This window comes from Leptopilina heterotoma, unplaced genomic scaffold (genome assembly GCF_015476425.1).
Source record: "Leptopilina heterotoma isolate Lh14 unplaced genomic scaffold, ASM1547642v1 Lhet_105, whole genome shotgun sequence".
Lineage (NCBI taxonomy): Eukaryota > Metazoa > Arthropoda > Insecta > Hymenoptera > Figitidae > Leptopilina > Leptopilina heterotoma.
In genome coordinates this window covers 831,898-853,097 of record NW_025110819.1, presented here as the reverse complement: position 1 = coordinate 853,097, position 21,200 = coordinate 831,898, and the positions used below count along the sequence as shown (strand labels likewise).

Here is a 21,200-nt window from a genome sequence, read left to right as displayed (position 1 = left end):
GTAGTAGTGTGTATATATTTATACTTTGAACAGTAGTGTAAACTTTTGGAAATTTTTGTAGAAAACATGTAGCGAAATTTTTGTATATTTTGAAATGTAGTGTAAAATTTAAAAACAAATAGTTTGTAATGTAAAATCAAAAACGAATTTAAAAATGTAAATGTAAAATTTTCGAGATTTTTTTGTAAAAGGTGCTCTTTCACCTTGAAATGTAAGTTTTTCAAAGATATATACGTAAAACATTAAATGAAAAAGGAACGATTATTTTAGGTATTTTATTTTTAGTTTTCTAAGTTCTTTTGTATCCTTTTTTATTGTTTTAGTTTTGTATAATCTTTTTAAGAGTGAAATGTTAATTTGTGTTTAATTCATTCTTAATTATTGTAAGCCTTGTTTTTTAGGGGAAATTCGCGAAATATGTTTCACAGGTGAAATTGCAAATTTATCTTTGTATAAACTAATAAATTGATATTTTACTATGAAATTTTGGTTATTTAAATTAATTAAATTCATCGTAAAATTGATTTCTATTTTCAGTTGTAATACATAATTTTCCAATTCAAAAAAAAAGTGGAAATACATGTAAAAAAGAATGGATATTCTAAGATTAACTTAGACTTTTTATTTATCAATAAAATCGAAATTAATCGTAAATTTATATACAACGTGGCTATTAAAAGTTAACAATTGAAATATTATGTTCTTTCACTTCTCGTGAAGGTTTTTTTTTGTTTTTGGGAACTTAAATTCTCGAGTTCGTCGTCTATTCGTTCTTTAGCTCTAACAACTTTGGATTGTAGATAAAATGAGCCGCCCTTCGATCTATCGTTTGCTTCCATAAGATATTTGTAATGCTTATCTATTTGTTCTGCTTCATTTGGTTTTTCGACATTGAGAATTTTTAGAGCTTCTTCTAGAGAAATTCCCGATTTTGCATTAGCGGCTGCATGTTGTGCTCCTCGTTCTCCACCGCCAGCTCTACGAGCAGCTTCCTGACTTGCGGCAATTTCCTGACGAAGAGCTCTCGCAAAGGCCTTTGCAACCACTTGAGTTCCAAGAACAATAATTTGTACTATATATTTTGCCATAATTTAAAGAGTTTCACCTGTTAATTTTAAAATTTCTGTTCTCTTCTCAGTTTCTATTGTCTATTGCGATAAACGTTGTAAACATAACCTCCAAAATCTGGACCCTGCACAAAGCAAAACATTCGATAATAAAAAAAATAAAAAAATATTTATTCTTTTTCTGGTAAAATAACGTGAAAAGTTAATAGATTTTTAATTAATTTTAAATGTCAATTCAATGACAAAATATCAATTTCATACCTGCTTTTAAGTTCTGCGGGACAAGGGACAATAACAAAACGATCAAACCGATTACAACTATAATTCGGAAAAATACTCTTCAAAATCTCTTCTATTTTTGTCAGTAAATTGTTCTCGAACATTTAATTTGCAAATAATTTAAACACCGGTATTTTCTTACGTACATTTTTACATTTATTTTGCAATTCTTTTATGCACGTGCGCATTTCAAATCATGACGTAAGAAATTTTTTTAGGTTATGTTTCTTGGGAATTTATGAAATCTATGAAATGTATGAAATTTATCTGAATTTATCAGATTTATCAACAATTAAAGAAATTTACGAAATTTCCTATAATTGACAAGGAAGGGCAACAACGACAACAATTAGTTTTTATAGGTTATAATTAAGATTTTGATTTAATGAATATTAATTTTCCAAATTTTGTGAAATTTGCGAAACTTTACAAATTAACAAAATTGTTATTGTTACCACAAGATATTCCAGTTTTCAGTATATAGATATATAGGAAACCACGTGTTTTTTTGACAGTTCGTCAAAGTTTTTTTTATTTAGAGAAAAAGTTCTGTGATTTTAGTTTTTTTAAAAAATGATTTCTGACGTTATGGAATTATTGGAAAATGAAAAAATGACCAGGATATGTGCCCCCATGGTCAGGTACAGCAAGTAAGTAAAAATAGTTGATTATATTTATTTTTTAATAATAAATGTTTGCTCAAAGTGAGATCAAAATTTTTAGGTTGCAATTTCGAACATTGGTGAGACGATACAATTGCGATATTTGCTTCACGCCGATGATATTAGCAGATTCTTTTGTACAATCCTCGAAGGCTCGTGATATTGAATTTACCACTAATCAAGATGACAAACCATTAATTGTTCAATTTGCTGCAAAAAATGCCGACGATTTTGTTCAAGCTGCAGAAATGATTGCACCGTTAGTTAATTTATAATTGTGGATAAGAAAAAATTCGACAAATTTAATTTTTCCATATCTATTTTTTTACCACTTTTTTCAGTCTTAAAGCTACTTTTTAAAATTAATTATTGAGTGCAAAGTCTGGAAATTGAATTCAGACTCCGAAATTGAATTTAGAATTCAAATTTACAGATTTTGTTGACTTTTGCAGATATTCCAATGGAGTGGATTTAAATTGTGGCTGTCCGCAACGTTGGGCGATGAAAGAAGGATACGGAGCACATTTATTAAAGGAGCCTCAAGTAATTAAAGATCTAATCAACCAAGTGCGAAATCACATTCCCAAGCCTTTCACAGTTTCCGTGAAAATTCGCCTCTTGAAAAATTTGAAAGAAGCCGTAAACATTTGTCAAACAATCGAAAAAGCAGGTGCATCGTTTCTTACGATTCACGCTCGCACACCTGAAATGAGAAACGATCCAATTGATTTAGAGAGTTTGAAAATTCTTCGTGACTCTGTTAAAATTCCAGTAATTGCCAATGGAGCTGTAAAAACACTCGACGATGCATTACATCTAACAGAAGAATCCAGATGTAATGGCGTCATGTCAGCTGGTGGAATTTTAACAAATCCCACTTTATTTTCCGGCTCGAATGTAACAACAATAAATTGTATTCAAGATTGGCTTGATATAACATCAGCAATTCCAACCAGTTTTCTAACTTTTCATCATCATTTAGTTTTTATGCTGGAAAAAGTTGTTCCCAAAACGGAGAGAAAAATTTTCAATGTCTTGCAAGATGAGAATTCTGTTTTGAATTTTATCGAAGAATATTTTAATCTAACTCCAAATGTGAATTCGAATCCTTATGAAATTACTCGCTGTGTTTATGAATCATTACCGAGTAAATGTGCAAAAAATAATGATAATTTAAATGATGAAGGACTGTCGGATTTATTTTTGGAAAATTTATTTGACTGATGGTATGGAAATATTTTTTTTATTACTTTCAATAAAATTAATTTATTGTAATGAATTATTCTTACAGATTTATTTATTTGTGATGATATTATTTTTAATAGAAATTCATTTTAAAATCGCCCGGGTGAATTGTAACACCATAAATTAATTTATTATAATTAATTAATTAATAATTCTTACAGATTTATTTATTTCTGATATTATTTTTGATAGAAATTTATTTCAAAATCTCCCGGGTGAATTTTTTGACACCTGACGAGTGATTTTGGAACTTTGTGCGAACAATATGTTCATAACCTAAAAATTGTTTCTTCGTCGTGTTTTTTATTTAAAAGAAAAATATTATTTTTGTGCCGAGGGCAGCCGAGGGTGCATAAAATATATAAAGAAAAATAAAATTTTATGAATTATAAACATAATCAAGGATCTGATAAACGGAAATGATTGAATTTTGTACGAAGAAACGTATGTTACTTGTCATAACATTATTGGGAGGGTAGGTATTCGATGCAGTATTTTGTATTTTAATGTAAGAAGTTATTAATTCTTTAATTAATCAATTATTCTAATCTAATTTTATAAATTCAATAATACGATTTTTCATTTTTTTAACAATTTCCATTTTTAGTTTAACAATTTTGGTCCTTATTGTCGAGAGTCACTGGACGGATTCTTCAACAAGTAAACCTTTCGTTGAGGTTTTTGAAAATAATTCATCTTGTTTAGCTGGCGAAACATACGAAATTATTGCCGAATGTCAACCTTGCACGACTCTCGAGATTGCTAGCAAAAGCATAGGAATTTGTATTCATTCTCGTTACAAAGAAGTTTTAAAATGCAAAAGTGGTGAAACTGTCACGAGAAGGTAAAATAAAGAATTTGTATTCTGACAATAATTTTATTTTAAATAACTTAATTCTATTGAAGAACTGCCATAAAGTTATTACTTATAAATCATTTAATATTAAGTATTTTATTGAAAAATTTTAATTTCAATTCTGTTGAAATTAATTTCAGTTTTAAAAACTTTAACGCAATACTTTGAAAGAATTCAACTATCTTAATAAATATCAAAATTCTTTCCAGAAATTCAATTATTTTCAGAAATAGAAAAAAAAGTCTCAATATTTCAATTATCTTTATAAATTTCAAAATTCTTTGCCGAAATTCAATTATATTCAGGAATTTTAATAAAATTCATTGTAATATTCAATTATTTTCAAAAATAGCAATATTCATCACAATTCAATTATTTTAAAAATTAATTAAATTCTCCGCAGAAATTCAATTATTTTCAAAAAATCTAAAAAAAATTGCCATCATTTCAATTATCTTTATAAATAATTAACAAAATTCTTCGTCGAAATTCAATTATATTTAGAAATTTTAATAAAATTCATTGTAAAATTCAATTATTTTCAAAAATCACAATATTCATCACAAGAATTCAATTACTTAAAAAATTAATAAAATTCTTCGCAGAAATTCAATTATTTCGAAAAATCTAAAAAAAATTGTCAACATTTCAATTATCTTTATAAATAATTAACAAAATTCTTCGACAAAATTCAATTATTTTCAGGAATCTTAATAAAATTCATTGCAAAATTTGAAATTTTCTGAAATTTTAAATTTGAATAAATTAAATTTGAAATTTTAAAGAACTTAGATTTTTGAAAAATTTTAATAACTCTAATTCTTCTGAAATTTGTTAAATTGTTTAATATATGTATTTAATTAATTATTAACAATAATGGATTTATAGAATTATTTAGTTAAAAATATTTTTAAAAAATTGAATTTTGGAGAAGGTAAAAATGATTTCAGAAATTCAATTATTTTCAAAAGTAATAAAATTCATCGCAAAAATTCAATAATTATTTTCAGGAATTATAATAAAATTAATTGCAAAATTCAATTATTTTCATAAATAATAGTATTCATCACAAGAATTCAATTACATATTTTCAAAAGTAATAAAATTCAATTAATCAACAAAATTTTTTATAAAATTCTACACAAACATTCAATTGTTTAAAAAAAAAAAGAAAAATTCACATGAATTCAATTATTTAAAATAGAATTTGCATAAATTTTTTCGAGAAATCAAGTGTTTTAAAATTTGGCATTAAATTATTTTCAAAAATTTTAATAAAATTAATGGCAAAATTTAAATTATTTTCAAAAATTGTTCTTATTTCAATGATTTTCATTATTTTACTATTTTAATAAAATTTACCAAAAGAATTCAATTATTTAAAAACAATTTTAACAAAATTCTACACGAATATCCAATTATCTTCTAAAATAATGAATATTTCACAGGAATTCAATTATTAAAAATAGAATTGCATAAATTTTTTCAAAAAAAAAATCAATTGTTTGAAACTTTTTTATAAAATTGTTCGCAATAATTTAATTATTTTTATAAATAATAAAACTCATTGCAGAATTTCAATTATTTTTAATACAATTTTAATAAAATACCTCGACAAAAATGTAATTATTCTTAAAAATTTTATTAAAATTCGTCTAAAGAATTTAATTATTTAATAATTTGTTGATAAAAATTATGGATAAGAATTCAATTTTAAGAATCATTCAACTATTCAATAAATTATCTATGTTTGTATTTAAATAATTGAATTCTCGTAGAATTTTCTAATAAAAATGGATTTAAAAATAATTTCAGTTAAAGATTTGGATAATAATTGAATTTTGGATAAGTTACTAATAATGGCAATTTAAAATTTTTGAAAATCATAATTCCCATAAAAAAATAATAATGATTAAATATTTATTTAAAAATGAAGTTATTGATGTTTTTGAATAATTTTCCAATTAAAGAAATTTGTAAATAAATGTATTAGAACATTTTTTTGAGTTTCTAATAATTTTTAGAGTGAATCAGAATTTTTTTTAGGGTCAGGGAAGAAGTCAAAATTTTTTCTGGAAATCAGGGAAAAAGAAAATTAAATGTTTGTGGCAACCCTGTTCAAGATAATTTTTTTTTTTGCAACAAGAATATTTCAAGAAAGTACAATTACAAAAAAGTATTTTCAATCAAAGATTTTTTTAAATTTTCTTCTATTCAGATATGTACGTTTTTCTTTTCTAGTTGCGATAAGGTGGCTTGGTTAGAAGAGAGAGCATTCTGGAAATTTGAAAGTTTCATGTTAGCTTTCGCAATTTTGTCATATCTCAGCGTGTGTTGGAGGGAAAATATTCTCCGTCAGCGGATAATTCGAAAAGTTGCAAGACAATTGAGATCAAGTGCGTAACACTTGTTTTTCATAGCTGAGAAATTATGGAAAAAGTATTTTTGGATTTGTACCAATTGTCAGAGTCGTATACCGCTCCGATAGAGACAATAATCACACTCTTCACAATAAAATACTGTGAATCTGATATAAAAATTAAATTCATAAAAGGCAAAAATAAACCACAAGAAAAACTCTACAATATTGATATTTCAACATTTCGCCACGAGATTTTAGAGGATGTTCCCCAGGATGTTGCAAATTCATGCGCATTGCCACATATTATTGTCAATGAACACAGTTACATTGCCGGACTTTGCGCCACTTTAAGAGAAATAATAAAACAATCACTGACAAACGATCATTGTCAAGGTCTCTTGGGTTTTAAGGACTCGTGTCTACTCGCCTGCTCCGAAGTCAGTGTTTGGACGAAATTTTGCGAAGTTGACATTATATCGACTCTGAAATTTTTCGACGTTAATTCCAACGAATTACCAGTGACTCTGGCAAGATATGAATGCCACATGTCACAACCAGTGCGTTTACATAATCTCTACAAGTACACAATGTCAAAGAAATTTTCCAAAACTTGCAAAACTCCCGAACATATTTACGCCGAGGGTTCGACAATTTCCCTCGCCGATATCATAATATTTGTCTGTATTTACATTTTTCTTGACAACATAAATATCACAAGAGTGTGGAATGAGAAAATTATTGAAATTTTACCACTTACTTTCAAATGGTATACGAGAATGATTCAGGACGAGAGGATTTTTGAATGTTTGACAATTATCGAGGAGTTGAAGGAGATAGAGAGTGATAATAGTAGAAATTATATTCTTCCCGTTGTTCAAAATCAAAGTCTATATAAAAGCGATCCAAAGAGATATAAGCCGAGGAATAGGATATTTACGAGGCAGGAGGATATTGATAATTCACTGGAAATAATAAGAAATGCCGATGTGAAGACATCATTGACTGGTGTTATTTTTGCTGGTGATGATAATTTTGATTGGTTAGAGATACCATTTGACGCAACTCCAGAAGGTGGTGCTTTGCCTATTAGTCGATTGAAGAGGAAGTTTGAGCAATTGGAAAATCTTTGTAAGCCTGTTATCAGTATCGCTAAGGACGGCGATATTATTGTTGATTTTTGCTCTGGTAGTGGACATTTAGGAATAATTATTGCATACCTACTGCCACGATGCAATGTGATTTTATTAGAGAATAAAGAAGAGTCGTTGAATAAAGCCAAAGAAAGGGTGAAGAAATTACAATTGAACAATGTCAAGTTCTTTCAATGTAATTTAGATTATTTTAAGGTAAGATTCTTAGAATTATATTTTTAGAATTTCTAACTAAACTTCTGCTCTAAATCAATTTTTTTAAGTAATTTTAAATTGTTGCGAAACAATTCTTAAATGTTGAGAAGGTTTTTTGAGAGTTCAATTATTTAAAAAAAGGAAAGTTCATTTAAAATACGTTTAAATGAATTTTCAATTATTATTTAACGATAAGTATTTCGATTATTTCCAGATTTTTCAATACAATAATTTCAATTAATTTCGGGAATTCAATTATCTTGAAGAAATTTTAATTAAAATTTTTCAGAATTTCTAAATTAAATTATCCAAGAATTCAGTATTTTTATTAAATTATTTTAAATACTTATTTATTTTTCCAACAAGAATTACAATAGAAATTACAATTTCAAATCTTAAGATTTAATTATTTTTGAAAATTATAATTGTAAATTTTCCAAAATTCAATTATTTTCTGGAATTTCTTACTGAAATTCTTCTCTAAATGAATTATTTTTAGTAATTTTGATGAAGCTTTTTGAAACTTTAAATTATTTAAAAAAAAGGAAAGTCCGTTTAAAAGAGGAAAAAAATTCAATAATTTTCTAGCATTTGTAATTAAAATTTTTCTGTACAATAATTGTTTTTAGTACTTTTGACATTTTTGTGAAAACTCAATTACCATTTAAAAAAAAATTGAAAGTTCATTAATTAACATACTTATAAAATTCAATTGTTTTCAATTAAAATTGAACGATATTTCAATAATTAGTTAATTTTTCAATTAATTATTTTCGAGAATTCAATTATCTTGAAAAAATTGTAATTAAACTTTTTCAGAATTCCTAAATTAAATTATCCAACACTTCAGTATTTTTGTTAAATTATTTTAAATACTTATATATTTTTCCAACAAGAATTACAATAGAATTTACAATTTCAAATCTTAAGATTTAATTATTTTTGAAAATTACAACTGTAAATTTTCCAAAATTCAATTATTTTCCAAAATTTCTAACTAAAATTCTTCTGTAAATTAATTATTTTTAGTAATTTTGATAAAGCTTTTTGAAAATTCTAATTGTTTAGAAAAAGGAAAGTTTATTTAAAAAAAAAGAAACAAATTCAAAAATTTTCTAGCATTTTTAATTAAAATTTTTCTGTAAGTTAATTGTTTTTAGTACTTTTGACATTTTTGTGAAAACTCAATTACTTAAAAAAAATTGAAAGTCCATTAATTAAAATACGGATAAAATTCAATTGTTTTCAATTAAAATTGTACGATATTTCAATTTACGATTCTTAATTTAACTAAATTTAAATATTTCTGAAACATTTAAGTATTAATTTAATTATTCAATTAATATTTACTTTAATTTTCTTAATATTGAATTTAAAATTTTCTTCATTAATAAATTTGGTAATTTTTGGCATTCAAAGCTATTTTTTGCTCCGTTTTGGAAATTGTTTAAAATTCTTTTATTCTTATAAAGAATTTTATCAAAATTTTTAAAAACAATTGAATTTTTTAGAAAAATTTTTACCAAAATTTGTTTAAGTAATTGAAGTCTCTCAAGGAATGCTATTAAAATTGTATTGAAAATAATTAAATCCCTGCAAAGAATTTTTTTAAACATTAAAATGATTGAATTATTTTGAATTTTATTAAAATTATCATGAAAATAATTAAATTCTTTCGAGAAATTCAATATTGAAATTGAATTGAAAATATTAAAAATAAAATTGAATTCTTTTCATGAATTTAATTAAAATTTTTTGAGAATAATAATTGAATTCTTTCGAAGAATTTTATTAAAATTTCTGAAAATAGTAAAAAATAATTTAGTAAAATAGTCAATAATTAAATTAAAAATTTTTAAATGTATGAAATTATTTTAAAGTAAAAAATTGAAATATTTGAAAATAAATTTCGTAATTTGTATAATAGCTCTTAATAAATGGAATATCCCGCGTAATATTTGTTAATTTCAAATTAATAAAGTAAAAAGTAATTTCAAAATATTTATTAATTTATAAAAAAAAGAAACAGTTGAATAAATATAATTTTTTTTTTTTATTCAACTATTTTATTTAATTGAAATTCACTTTTATTGAAAAAAGAAAATATTTTTCAGGGTAATTTTAACATTGGAATGTCATTACACGCTTGTGGTGTGGCAACGGACCTGGTGATTCAACATTGCATCCGGAGAAATGCAGCATTCATTTGTTGTCCTTGTTGTTATGGATCGGTTCACGATTGTCATCACATTACGTATCCGAGAAGTGAGTTTTTCAAAAATCTAATTGAAAATCGTAGTTATATGGTACTTGGTCATGCGGCAGATCAAACTCACGATGTTTATAATGCAAAAACAAAGCAGGGTTACGAGTGTATGGAAATAATTGACACGGATCGTAGACTTCAAGCTGAACAATTTGGTTATAAAGTTCATTTAGGGAAATTAGTGCCAGAAACATGTACGCCGAAAAATCATTTACTAGTCGGTATTCCAAGTTCGATACGTTTATAATTAATTTACCTCAATTTTCTTTCTTTTTATCTCTCTCTCTTTTTTTTCTTATATTTTCGATTTTAAATTCGATAAATTAGTTGAATTTAATTATTTTTCAATTACTTTCGAATTAGTTTTGAATTACTTTCGAATTATTCTTGAATTACTTTCGAAATATTTTTGAATTCTTTTGATTTTCAAAAATTATTTTCAATTCTTTTTTAATTGTTAACTAAATCAATATTAATTAAATTTTAATTAAATTTATACAATAATTTTGTGTTCTTCCATTTCGCGACGATCTCAGTATTCTCAGTGAATGAATGACGCGAAAGATAAATTTTTATATTTCTTTTTTGAATGCAGTTTTTACTTTAAATAGCGTTAAATTAAATTTCTTGAAAAATAGATAATTAAAAAAATTCCTTGAGTAGAATTCAAAAAAAAAGAAACTCGAAAAAAGCATTTATATTTTACAAATACCTTTGTAAAATATTTTTAAAATTTCTATCCATCGAAATTCGTTTCATCTAAATTATTATTACAATTTTTTTTTATTATTATTACAATTAAATGAAAAACTTGAGTTGAGGAATGAAAACGAAAAATTATTTTTGTTTTGTAAAAAACTAGAGTTGATGAATGAAAACGAATTTCGTATGGATATGAGAAAAGGGAACTTTTTTGAATCATCGATTTATGCTTTGTAAAGCGTGTATACATCGATAGATTTATTTAAATTAAATTTTTCTTTTTTTTTTTAATATTAAACATGACAAATACACACTTACAGGTGAATCACGAGATTTAATATATATTTTGTATACATTTATCTACTAATAGTAATAATAATGATAATAATAATAATTAATATTAATAATAATAAGTCATAAAATACTATTATAAACTAATCAGTTCTGTCTTGTAATATACTTGCACATTAGTAATTGTTAAGTGGTGGTTTCCATGAAACAAGAAGGGGAGATTATAGTTACAAATATTATTTTAAAGAGCGAACTGAGAAAACCGGGTTCGCAAAATATATTGTCATACAAAAAACTCTGTACACTCGGTTACAATTATGTAACCGGAAATGTAATATAGCGACTTGATAAAAGCCCTTGGTGTTCTAATGATGTTTCTTTTCTCAATGAAAAGCGATTTTAATGTTTATCAATATTAACGTATTTCACCCATCACCACAATTTTTTTTTTTAATTGAAAAAAAATCCAACGAATTGATATATAAAAATATTATATTTTCTTTACTATTTTCTTTTTTATGAAACAAAATAAACTAATTTCTTGATAATATAAAAATATTAATTATTTGACGATTTGAGTGATAGAATCATTATTGTTATAATATTTAATTTAATTGAAAATAATTTTTCAACTTTTACCTTTTTTTCTATTTCAATAAAATTTCCTAAGGAAAAAAAATTTTAATTTGTTTCATAAAAAGGATGAAATTTTATTTAAAAAAAAAGAATAGATTTAGTGAAAATTTGTCAATTTCATGCATCAATAGTTTTACAGAGGCGGAAACAGGTGAATTACTTTAATTAAAATGATCTTCAATTGGAACAGCCGATTTGCAGCATTGCTCTAAGTATAAAAAGTACAAAGTTCGTTATCGCGTGCACCTTTAAATTTTTCTTTCTTTCTTTAAATGCAGACAAATACTCGCTGAACAACAATCGACATTCAATTCTGTATGTTTTTTTCATTACTCGAGGATAACAATTATTAAAAATAATTTATTCTCACGTTTTTAATTTGAAAAAAATAGTTATTGACTGTTAATTATGTACTAATAGTAATATTAATATTGAATTAATTTTTCACAATTCAACAACGAAGAATAATAAAAAAATTATTTTTTTTTGGTTACGATAATTACTTTTAAAAATTGTTACCACAATCAATTAGTTTGGAGAGGATAAATTAAAGTTGTGGAACTAGGATACGAATCAAGAGAGAGCCTCAAAGTACAGAAAGAAAAAACGAACATTGAGGCGATGAAATATTCTTTCCTTTTCTAATTTTTTTTTTGTTTTGTTTATTTCGTCGTTCTAACATATTGAAGTTTTTGACACGTGAATTTTGGTCGATTATCGAAAATTCACCGATAAAGAACAGAAAGACAGTGAATTTTTTTTTGAATAAAAGAAATATTCTTCTCTCACATTTCGAAAAATTGACGATCTATTTACATTCGTACAAATCAATACACATTTTTCTTTTTTTTGTCAAAAATGAGCAAAATGGTGCATTGTTTCACTTGTGAATCGCATCCGGAGATCTTGGATCGAATAATCGTAAAGCCAAACTCTTAATGACGTATAGGCGCAATATATATTTCCATTGTTCTGATAATTTTAATATATATTGTAAAAAGTACTGTCTTAAGAAAAAGAAAAATATTTAACAAAAATAGGTCAGAAAAACTTATAAAAAAAGTCTCTTTTAACAGAAAGTGTATAACTGAATTTCTCACGGAAGACCTGCGTTCGGGAATAAAAATGAATAAAATTCAAATCCCAAACGTCAATGTCATTCAAAACAATATTTTTTTCCCACTTTCAAAAATATTCGAAATTCTAATTTAATTAATAAAAAAATTCTCACTACAATTAAAAATTCTTAATTCAAACATTAAAACAAAAAAATTTATAATGCTTGATAATTATCACTCGGTTAAATTTTTCTAAATTCGCTAATTCAAAAGAAAATTAGAACAAAATTTAAAAATTACCTCGACTTAAAAAAAACCAGAAAAATGTATTGCTACTAATTCAAAATTTCCTTTTCAATTAATTCAAAGAAAAAATTTTCCCCTCAAAAAAATAGAAAAGAGACACGATTATTATTTTTGTACATTTCGAAAATATTGAAGAAAAAACCGAGGCAAAAATAACAATAAAATATTTTTGTCTAAAAATTTGTTAAATAGTAGAGACAGGGAATATCTAGATTAGATAATTTACGCCTTATTTATATCGGCATTTAAACCTAAAGCGAAGAATACGAAAATCTTCCCATCATTATCATCATCTCATCGACAGATTTTTCCTGACTCCAACTTTTCTTTTTTTTTTTTTTTTTGTCTTAACAAATCCAATTATTTTAGATATTACTACTAATATATTTTTCGATTTTCACGCGGCATAAATATAACCACAAAAAAAAACATAATTTGTTTTTTTTTCTTCTACACGTGAATCATAATCATCATCATTATTATTACATTTCGATTTCGCGACAATTCCATTCATAAATCAGGCATTAAAAAATAAATAGAAAATTCAAAAAGAAAAAAATATATCTTTTTTTTTTGAATGAGAAAAAAAAATTATTCGTAGATCAATGAATGGAATAATTTGCCGGTCGAATGAAAAGATTAACGTGCCAGTCACAACACAACAAGCACAGTGCTTTCTATCCAAGTATTTATATTCATATACCGTCAGCTTAAGTTAAGGAGCTTCCAAACAGGGCAATTTTTCTTTTTTTTCGAATAAAATTTCATTGCGATGATAAATATTAAAAAATTCGATGTCAATATTTTTTTGCGATCTTTATTTCTATATATTTTTTTTATTTTATGTTTATATATATATATTAAGTCAATGAATTCAATTTAACAAAAAATTAAATTTACAAATTGGTAAATTTCGAAATCTTTCTTCAAAGAGAACTAAAGAGAAAAAAAAACTCTTCGAAATATCACAATAGAAAATATACTTAAAAACTTTTTTATTTTTGAGAACACGAGGTTTCGAATTATAAACGATTGTTAAATTATAAACAAAAAAGATAAATTCAAAATTTATAAGGGCAAGTGATTGCACTAACTATAAAAGAAACGCTACAATAGTTCAAAAAAAAAGGAAAACATTGCGCATTTAACCAATTTTTTTCCACGCTCTAAACGTTGTAAATATTGTATAAGTACCACTAGGGATTTTAATATTTTTTAATAATCTAATACAAGTTTTTTGCTCTTCTCTTCTCCAAAGCAAAAGCTCCAGAATTTAAAAAGACAAGTTGTGTAATTTTTTTTTCGAAAATCTATTACGATTGTTCGTGTGAATTTTTTTTTTGTAATGTTCACGCAACATCAGCAGCGTCCAGTTCAGAAGCTCGTTAATTTAATACTCTATACAGAACTGGATTGAAAAAGTTCTTTTTTTTTGTCGTAAACTTTTTTCTTCTTTTTCTGGGATTTTCTTTCTTTTCTTTTCTTTCTTTTTTTTTTATTTTTATGAAATGGATCACGACTCTCCGTTACCGCTGTCGTCGCCATCCTCGTAATCACTTGCACTCAATTGCTCGTCCTCATCATCATCGAGCTCATACTCGTCATCGTAAAAATCTGTCATATCGAGTTGATGTTCAACAGGCCTTTCTCGTGTTTTTATGCAATAATCTTCTAATGTTAATGGAACGACGATTCCTTCTTTCTCCGCTTCCATTTTTGCAGCCTGCGCTTGTTTCCTTAAAAAGAATGAGAAAAATAACGGAATTAAAAATTTTATTCTTATCAATCAATCAATCAATCAAAAAATTAGTGGTAATAATAATAATAATAATAATAATAATATTAATAATGACATTAATATTTATTTATTTTGCATTAATATATTAATTAATATTAACTAATAATATTGTAAATAATTTCTGTAAAAATTCTGAACGTATTTTCTTATTTTTTATGACAGTCAATTATTTTTTGATAAATATTTATAATGAAAAAATATTTCGTTTACGACGTTCAGAAATTTTGAGAAAATATATTTTTTTAATAATTATTTATCTTTACTTTTTTTTTAGAAAATACTGATTATTATTCATTTGAACAATCAAAAACTTAAGGGACATTGTAAATAAGAAAACTAAAAAGAAAAACTAAATAAACAAAAATTAAATAAAAAATAAAAATAAAAATTGAATAAAAAAAATAAACTAAATAAAAAAATACTAAATAAACAAAAATTAAAAAGAAAAATTGAATGAAAAATACCAAATGAACAAAAATTAAATAAAAAATTTCAATATTAACAGAAAAGCTAAAATGAAATTAAAAATTAAAAAAATTAAAAACAAAAAACTAAATAAACAAAAATTTAAACGAAAATAAAAACTAAAAATGAAGTAAAATAAAAATTAAAATTAAATAAAGAAAATCAATAAACAGAAAAACTAAAGAAACAAAAATTAAAACGAAAAATTGAATGAACTAAATGAACAAAAATTAAATAAAAAATTTGAATATTAAAAGAAAAACTAAATAAACGAAAATGAAATTAAAAATGAAGGAAATTGAAGAGAAAAATTATATAAAAAAATTGAATAAAAAGGAAAACGAAATAAACAAAAATTAAATAGAAATTTTAAAAGAAATATTGAATAAATTGAATTAAAAATAACTAAATAAACAAAAGTTAAATCAAAAAAATAAAAATTAAATAAAGAAAATTAAATACAAAGAAAAACGAAATAAACAAAAATTTGAATAAAAATTTTAAATGAAATATTGAATAAATTGAATTAAAAATATAAATAAATAAACAAAATTTAAATCAAAAAGATTAAAAAGAAAAATTAAATAAAGAAAATGGAATAAAAAGAAAAATGAATAATAGCAAAAAGTAAATCAAAAAAATTAAATTAACAAACAATTAAATAGAAACGGAAAAATTAAATGAAAACCAAAAATTATACTTAAAATCAAAGTTAAAATTCTAAACTAATTTTATGAAAAATGTCCCAATAAAATTTTCAGGGTTTTTTGAACAATTTTTTCTCAAATTAATTGGATTTTTTGCAGAAAAAAAAATTGAACAAAGCGTTTTGTTTTCAACGATTGACAATGAAGCAATTTTCGAAACAAAAGATTTAAAAATCCGACAATTACTTCTGGACAATGGAAACTCTTACCTGATGATATTTTCATATTCTTTGTCCCGTCCTTTGGAGTCGCGCCAACGTCTGTACATCACTGAGGCATCGACATTGGCAGGGCTGTATGTGTTGGGCTCATTCAAGAGCGAGATCACACTCAACAGGATTGTCCTTTTAAAAAAAATAATAATATAATAAAAATCAATCAATTTTATACATTTTTATATCTCGAGATGAAGAAAAATAAATTTTTTCAAAGGAGGAAAAAAATTTTTTTCTGAAATTCTCTATTTTAAATTGAAAAACAAATACAAATTATTTCATATAATTATTTAATTATTATGTATTAATAATAATATTACATATATTATTAATTAATTAACAGAGGAAAGTTACCTTTAATTAATTATTATATGCAGCAAATTTTTTTTTCAATAAAATAGTTTTAAATTCCGTATGAAAATTTATAAAACCATTATTATTATTTTATTACTAAACTTAATTTATTTTTAAACAATTTTTTTTTATTTTGAAAAGGAAAATGAATAGGTAAATAAATAAATATTCATTTTTCAAATTTCCTTCTCAAAGTTGATTGCAAAAATCTTTATTAGTAGATTAAAAGAAATAAAATAAGAAGAAAACAAATTTCTAATTCAAAAATTAATTAATAATCTGGTCTTTTTCTTCGACAATTAAAAAATATTTTATATTTATTTAATTACATTTCCAAAGTATTAAAATGTTGAAAAATAATTATGGGTTAGTCTTAAAAATATTTCCAAAAAGAAAATATTGCAATTTATTTTGCGCACTATTTTTCTTCTCTTTTTCCAAAAAATGTACCATACAAAATTAATTAAACAAATTCAAATGCATTAAAAAATACAAAAAAAATTATTCCCTTACTTTTAAAAATATATTTCCAAAAAATTTATTCCAATTTATTTTGAGGACTATTTTCCTTCTCATTTTCAAAAAAGGAAATACAAAAATGAATTAAATTAATTAATTCCAAAGTAACTATATTAAGTATCTGAAAAAAATTATTTCTTCAGTTCTATAAATATTCCTAAAAATTTTAATATCTTGCAAACTATTTTTCTTTATATATTTTTTTCGAAAAAAGACAAAAATTTATGCAATAAAAACCATCAAAATTAATTTCCCAAATGAAAAAAAAAATCGGCTGCAGAATTTTTTCTCTCTCACGTAATTTTATACTTTAAACCCATACGAAACATAGTTATATTTTTATATATTTTTGTATCAGTAAAAATATTTCAATCGTTAAAAGCAAAAAGGAAAAAAAGAAGGAAGGGAAATATTTCTTCCTTCAAAGAGTAAAATAATCTCCATTTTATTTTTTAATACCTGACGTTTTGAGTTGGGTTCCACCTTTCACATGGAAGCTCACCGCTTTGTGGATCATCTACTGGTGGATGTAAAATCGATATGCACAAGTCTCCATTCTGAAAGCGAAAAAGAAATTTTTTAACACAGAGCACAGGAAAAAAAAAAGAGAGAGAGAGAAAGACATTAAATATTGAATGAAATATCCATAAGTTTTCATATCGAGAACAAAATTTAATAGAATAATATTGAATTAAACTTTATCTTTTATCAATAAAATATTATGACGAAAATAAATTTTCGTCAATATATTTTATTGATGAAAAATAAATTATTTTATTTTATTTCTATTCGTAAAATTTATCGTATTTTTGTTTTTTATTCATTTTACAAATTAATAGTTTGGAAATTTCCACGTGTGTTCAATAAATAAAATTCAATTGAGCACAAAAATTAAATAATGTCCTGCAGTTCTGAACGTTGAAAACTTCAAATGAACTTTGAAACTTCTTCAAATTCAAATTTTTTGGTGTCACGTATTTGAAAAATAATTCATAAAGATTCAATATATTTAATTTTTTATTTTTGCTTTTTTATTTCATTTTTTAGTAATTTTTGAAAATATTTTTGTCAAAAAATAATAAATTATAAAGTTACTGAATCAATAACTGAATAATAAGATTTCATTTTTCGAATGAGTAATTAAAATAAATTTTCTACATATTTTATAAAACTATAACTATATAATAATTGTTTGAAAAAAAGAATCAGTAGCGAATAAAAGAATTTTTCACGGTTTAAATAATCTTTTGTCAGAGATTTTATATATATGTGTATATATTGCAGCAGTGCAGAAGATAAAAAATAAATTTACATAGAAACGTTACATAGGCAAATTTTTTCCTCTCCCCTAAAAACTGGGATTATTTCTACTCACTCGAATGTAATATACAGACATTTTTTAAAATTCACTCCATATTTCAAAAAAAAAAAAAAATATTTATTAAATATACATAAAAAAAAATATTTTTTTTTTATTTATTCAAGTTAAAAAACAATTTTTACTACTTTATATATATTTTATTGTGATTTTGTTCATTATTATTATTTTTAATATTTTAAATTTTTTCTGAATTATTCACAAACAAATGATTATTATTATTTTTTATTATTATCATCAATATTACAATTGTCAATAAATTTTTTAATTTTATTTCTGACTAAAATAGTAGAGGAAACTTAATTTCAATATTATTTCGTATGAAATAAATTAATGATTTTTTATTTAATCAAGTCTATTTATTAAAATATGAAATTATACAAGAACCAAAAGTTAATATTTATTTTGAATTTAATTATAGGTTTTTTTAATTAAAAAATAATAATTTCGTAATTCAAAACGAATCGAGTTTAAAATTTTAATTATCAATTTAAAAAAACCACAATTATTGAATATCAGTTAATACATTTTTCTGAAACCAAATAATAATATTAATAATTAATATAAATGATATTTGAATATTATTTAATTACTATTATTGAATATATTTTAAATTAAAATCGTCACTAAAGTTAAGACTATCAGAAAAATAATAAAAAAAATCTTTCAAAAAATTTTAAAAAATAAATAAATCCTCAGTAAAATAATAAATAAAAAAAAGAAATAAATTTATAATCAAATAAATTTTATACTGGTGCAAATAAATTTTATTCGGCTCAAATGAATTTTATTTGTTTTAAATAAATTCTATTTTATTTAAATAAAAAATTTTTCACTGAGTGTAAAGATTAAAAAAATGATTTTGAACGAAATAAAATTTTATTTAAGGCAAATTAACAAATTAAAGCAAATTATTATAAAAGATCTTTAAATATTTATTGGCCTAATGGCTAACGCCATTAGACCAAATAATATTTAAAGGTCTTTTATTTAATTATTATTTTTGAATATATTATAATACAATTGACACTAAAATTAAAAATTTCTGAAAAAATAAAACCTGAATAAAATGAAAATTTTTTTAGAAATTAAGAAAAGTAAAAAAAATGAATAAAATTTTGTTTTTGTCAGAAAAAAATATTGTTTGTCTTAATTATAATTATTGAATAAATTACAATAATTTTGACTCCAAAATGAAAATTTACAGATAAAAAAAATAAATAAAAAAAGGAAATTAAAAATATAATTTTTATTTTGTCCAAAAAATAATATTGTTTGACCTAATATTATAATTATTGAATAAAATATAATATAATAGACACTGAAGACCTCTAAATTATAATAAAATAAATATTTTTATTTTATATTTTTAAACTGAATTTTTTCGTTAAAAATTTATCGTCAAAATGGATTTCCTTGAATTTTTATCATTAAGGAAGGAAAATACGGTAAAACTTCTTTTAAACTATAAAAAGAGTTTATCGTTCATTTCTGGAATTGTTTCTAAGTTAGAATTGTAATTTGAGACGAGGACATGGCTTTTATGTACAACTTAAGCTTGAATTCATACGGCAACTAGGGCAAAAGAAGACTCGAGGCCTCTGCAAGACTCAAATCTTCTAATAAGCATCACCGAAGGCAACATCCTCAAAAATAAACGCTACTGCTTGACACACTCACTCTAAATAGGCTTGCACTGAAAAAAAAATTTTTTTTCCCCCTTTCTCTTATTTTTATTTCACATAACTTTCAACTTTTTTTTTAAATCACTTTCATTTCCTTTTGAAAATTATACACAAAAATAAGATAAGTATATCTAAAAATTTTTTTGTTCTTAAAGAACAATTTTTTTTTGTCCTTTTAAAATTAAAATTTAATTTATTTGATGAAATGAATTTAAAGAACAATTGTCTTGATTCTTTTATTTAATTTAATTCTATTAATTAATTAAAAAAATTAAATTAAAAAAACGTCTTATTTAAAATGTAACTTAGACATTTAGTTTAAAATAACTTAAAAATTTTATTTATAATAAACAAAAAATTCTTTAAAAGTCAAAGTAACAAAGCATTAGAAAAACAAATGAAGTACTTTTTTCTTTATAACAAAATTACTTCCTAGACTCCTTTTAATGCAGATCAAGGCGATTTAATTCCATTTTTTATATCTCATTATATTCGTTAAATTTTTTCCGCACTTTGTTCGTAAATTTGTCGAAAACTGCCAATGGAAATTTTCTTTTACTCTTAATTTTATTTAATTTTTTTAATTTATTTAATTTATTTAATCTTAATTTCATTTAATACTTTTTAATTTTTTAAATTTATTTCATTGATTTAATCTTAATTTCATTTAATACTTTTTAATTTTTTAAATTTATTTAATTTATTTAATCTTAATTTCATTTAATACTTTATATAAAAAAATAAATATTAAGTAATAAACACATTTTTGTGTTTTTTGTATTACACACGATAAAAAAGAGGAAAAAAAATTTTTTGGTTTGAAAAATATTTGCAATATCTAATTTGTATCGATAATTGTAATTAATTATTATTGTAAAGTAATTAATTTTAAGCGTCATGACACGACCTTAACAGTGTTATTTGTTTCAAGACACGTTGTTTAGCGTGTCATTAATTATTTAATTAGTATCTTCAGCAGCCGCAGTCTGATGATTATGATTAA

At 23.2% G+C, this 21,200-nt stretch overlaps 5 protein-coding genes across 5 annotated transcripts in view; 3 read left to right on the top strand and 2 right to left on the bottom strand.

Moving 5' to 3' along the window:
• Positions 1 to 343: 343 nt before the first annotated feature.
• On the bottom strand, positions 344 to 1,566 carry LOC122501475 (mitochondrial import inner membrane translocase subunit Tim16). Its single transcript, XM_043610964.1, has 2 exons — positions 1,329 to 1,566; positions 344 to 1,192 (listed from the first exon to the last, which is right to left on the bottom strand). Exon 2 carries the CDS (start codon positions 1,086 to 1,088, stop codon positions 696 to 698), a length of 393 nt encoding a protein of 130 aa, XP_043466899.1. The 5' UTR covers positions 1,089 to 1,192; positions 1,329 to 1,566; the 3' UTR covers positions 344 to 695.
• Positions 1,567 to 1,657: 91 nt separating this feature from the next.
• LOC122501511 (tRNA-dihydrouridine(20a/20b) synthase [NAD(P)+]-like) lies at positions 1,658 to 3,268 on the top strand. The gene is made up of 3 exons (XM_043611038.1): positions 1,658 to 1,996; positions 2,070 to 2,267; positions 2,461 to 3,268. Exons 1-3 carry the CDS (start codon positions 1,920 to 1,922, stop codon positions 3,230 to 3,232), a joined length of 1,047 nt encoding a protein of 348 aa, XP_043466973.1. The 5' UTR covers positions 1,658 to 1,919; the 3' UTR covers positions 3,233 to 3,268.
• Positions 3,269 to 3,496: 228 nt separating this feature from the next.
• On the top strand, positions 3,497 to 6,513 carry LOC122501525 (protein JTB). The gene is made up of 3 exons (XM_043611063.1): positions 3,497 to 3,728; positions 3,861 to 4,097; positions 6,351 to 6,513. The coding sequence occupies exons 1-3, from the start codon at positions 3,673 to 3,675 to the stop codon at positions 6,511 to 6,513; spliced, it is 456 nt and encodes a 151-aa protein (XP_043466998.1). The 5' UTR covers positions 3,497 to 3,672.
• Positions 6,514 to 6,539: 26 nt separating this feature from the next.
• LOC122501503 (glutathione S-transferase C-terminal domain-containing protein homolog) lies at positions 6,540 to 11,445 on the top strand. Its single transcript, XM_043611026.1, has 2 exons — positions 6,540 to 7,817; positions 9,932 to 11,445. Exons 1-2 carry the CDS (start codon positions 6,540 to 6,542, stop codon positions 10,328 to 10,330), a joined length of 1,677 nt encoding a protein of 558 aa, XP_043466961.1. The 3' UTR covers positions 10,331 to 11,445.
• A 909-nt stretch (positions 11,446 to 12,354) lies between these two features.
• LOC122501519 (ubiquitin-conjugating enzyme E2 R2) overlaps positions 12,355 to 21,200 on the bottom strand; it is a 40,276-nt gene continuing 31,430 nt past the window's right edge. Inside the window, exons 3-5 of the mRNA XM_043611051.1 lie at positions 17,594 to 17,691; positions 16,256 to 16,390; positions 12,355 to 14,812 (exon numbers count right to left, since the gene is read on the bottom strand). Coding sequence (XP_043466986.1) covers positions 14,590 to 14,812; positions 16,256 to 16,390; positions 17,594 to 17,691 — 456 coding nt within the window. The 3' untranslated portion in view covers positions 12,355 to 14,589. The remainder of the gene's footprint in view (positions 14,813 to 16,255; positions 16,391 to 17,593; positions 17,692 to 21,200) is intronic.

Bases quoted from the DNA above. Each gene is read 5' to 3' on its own strand.
- LOC122501475 (XM_043610964.1), bottom strand. From the start codon at position 1,088: ATGGCAAAATATATAGTACAAATTATTGTTCTTGGAACTCAAGTGGTT.
- LOC122501503 (XM_043611026.1), top strand. From the start codon at position 6,540: ATGGAAAAAGTATTTTTGGATTTGTACCAATTGTCAGAGTCGTATACC. The intron at 7,818-9,931 runs GTAAGATTCTTA...AATATTTTTCAG, and splicing joins GTAATTTAGATTATTTTAAG to GGTAATTTTAACATTGGAAT.
- LOC122501511 (XM_043611038.1), top strand. From the start codon at position 1,920: ATGATTTCTGACGTTATGGAATTATTGGAAAATGAAAAAATGACCAGG. The intron at 1,997-2,069 runs GTAAGTAAAAAT...CAAAATTTTTAG, and splicing joins CCCATGGTCAGGTACAGCAA to GTTGCAATTTCGAACATTGG. The intron at 2,268-2,460 runs GTTAGTTAATTT...TGACTTTTGCAG, and splicing joins GCTGCAGAAATGATTGCACC to ATATTCCAATGGAGTGGATT.
- LOC122501525 (XM_043611063.1), top strand. From the start codon at position 3,673: ATGATTGAATTTTGTACGAAGAAACGTATGTTACTTGTCATAACATTA. The intron at 3,729-3,860 runs GTAGGTATTCGA...TTCCATTTTTAG, and splicing joins GTCATAACATTATTGGGAGG to TTTAACAATTTTGGTCCTTA. The intron at 4,098-6,350 runs GTAAAATAAAGA...TTTCTTTTCTAG, and splicing joins GGTGAAACTGTCACGAGAAG to TTGCGATAAGGTGGCTTGGT.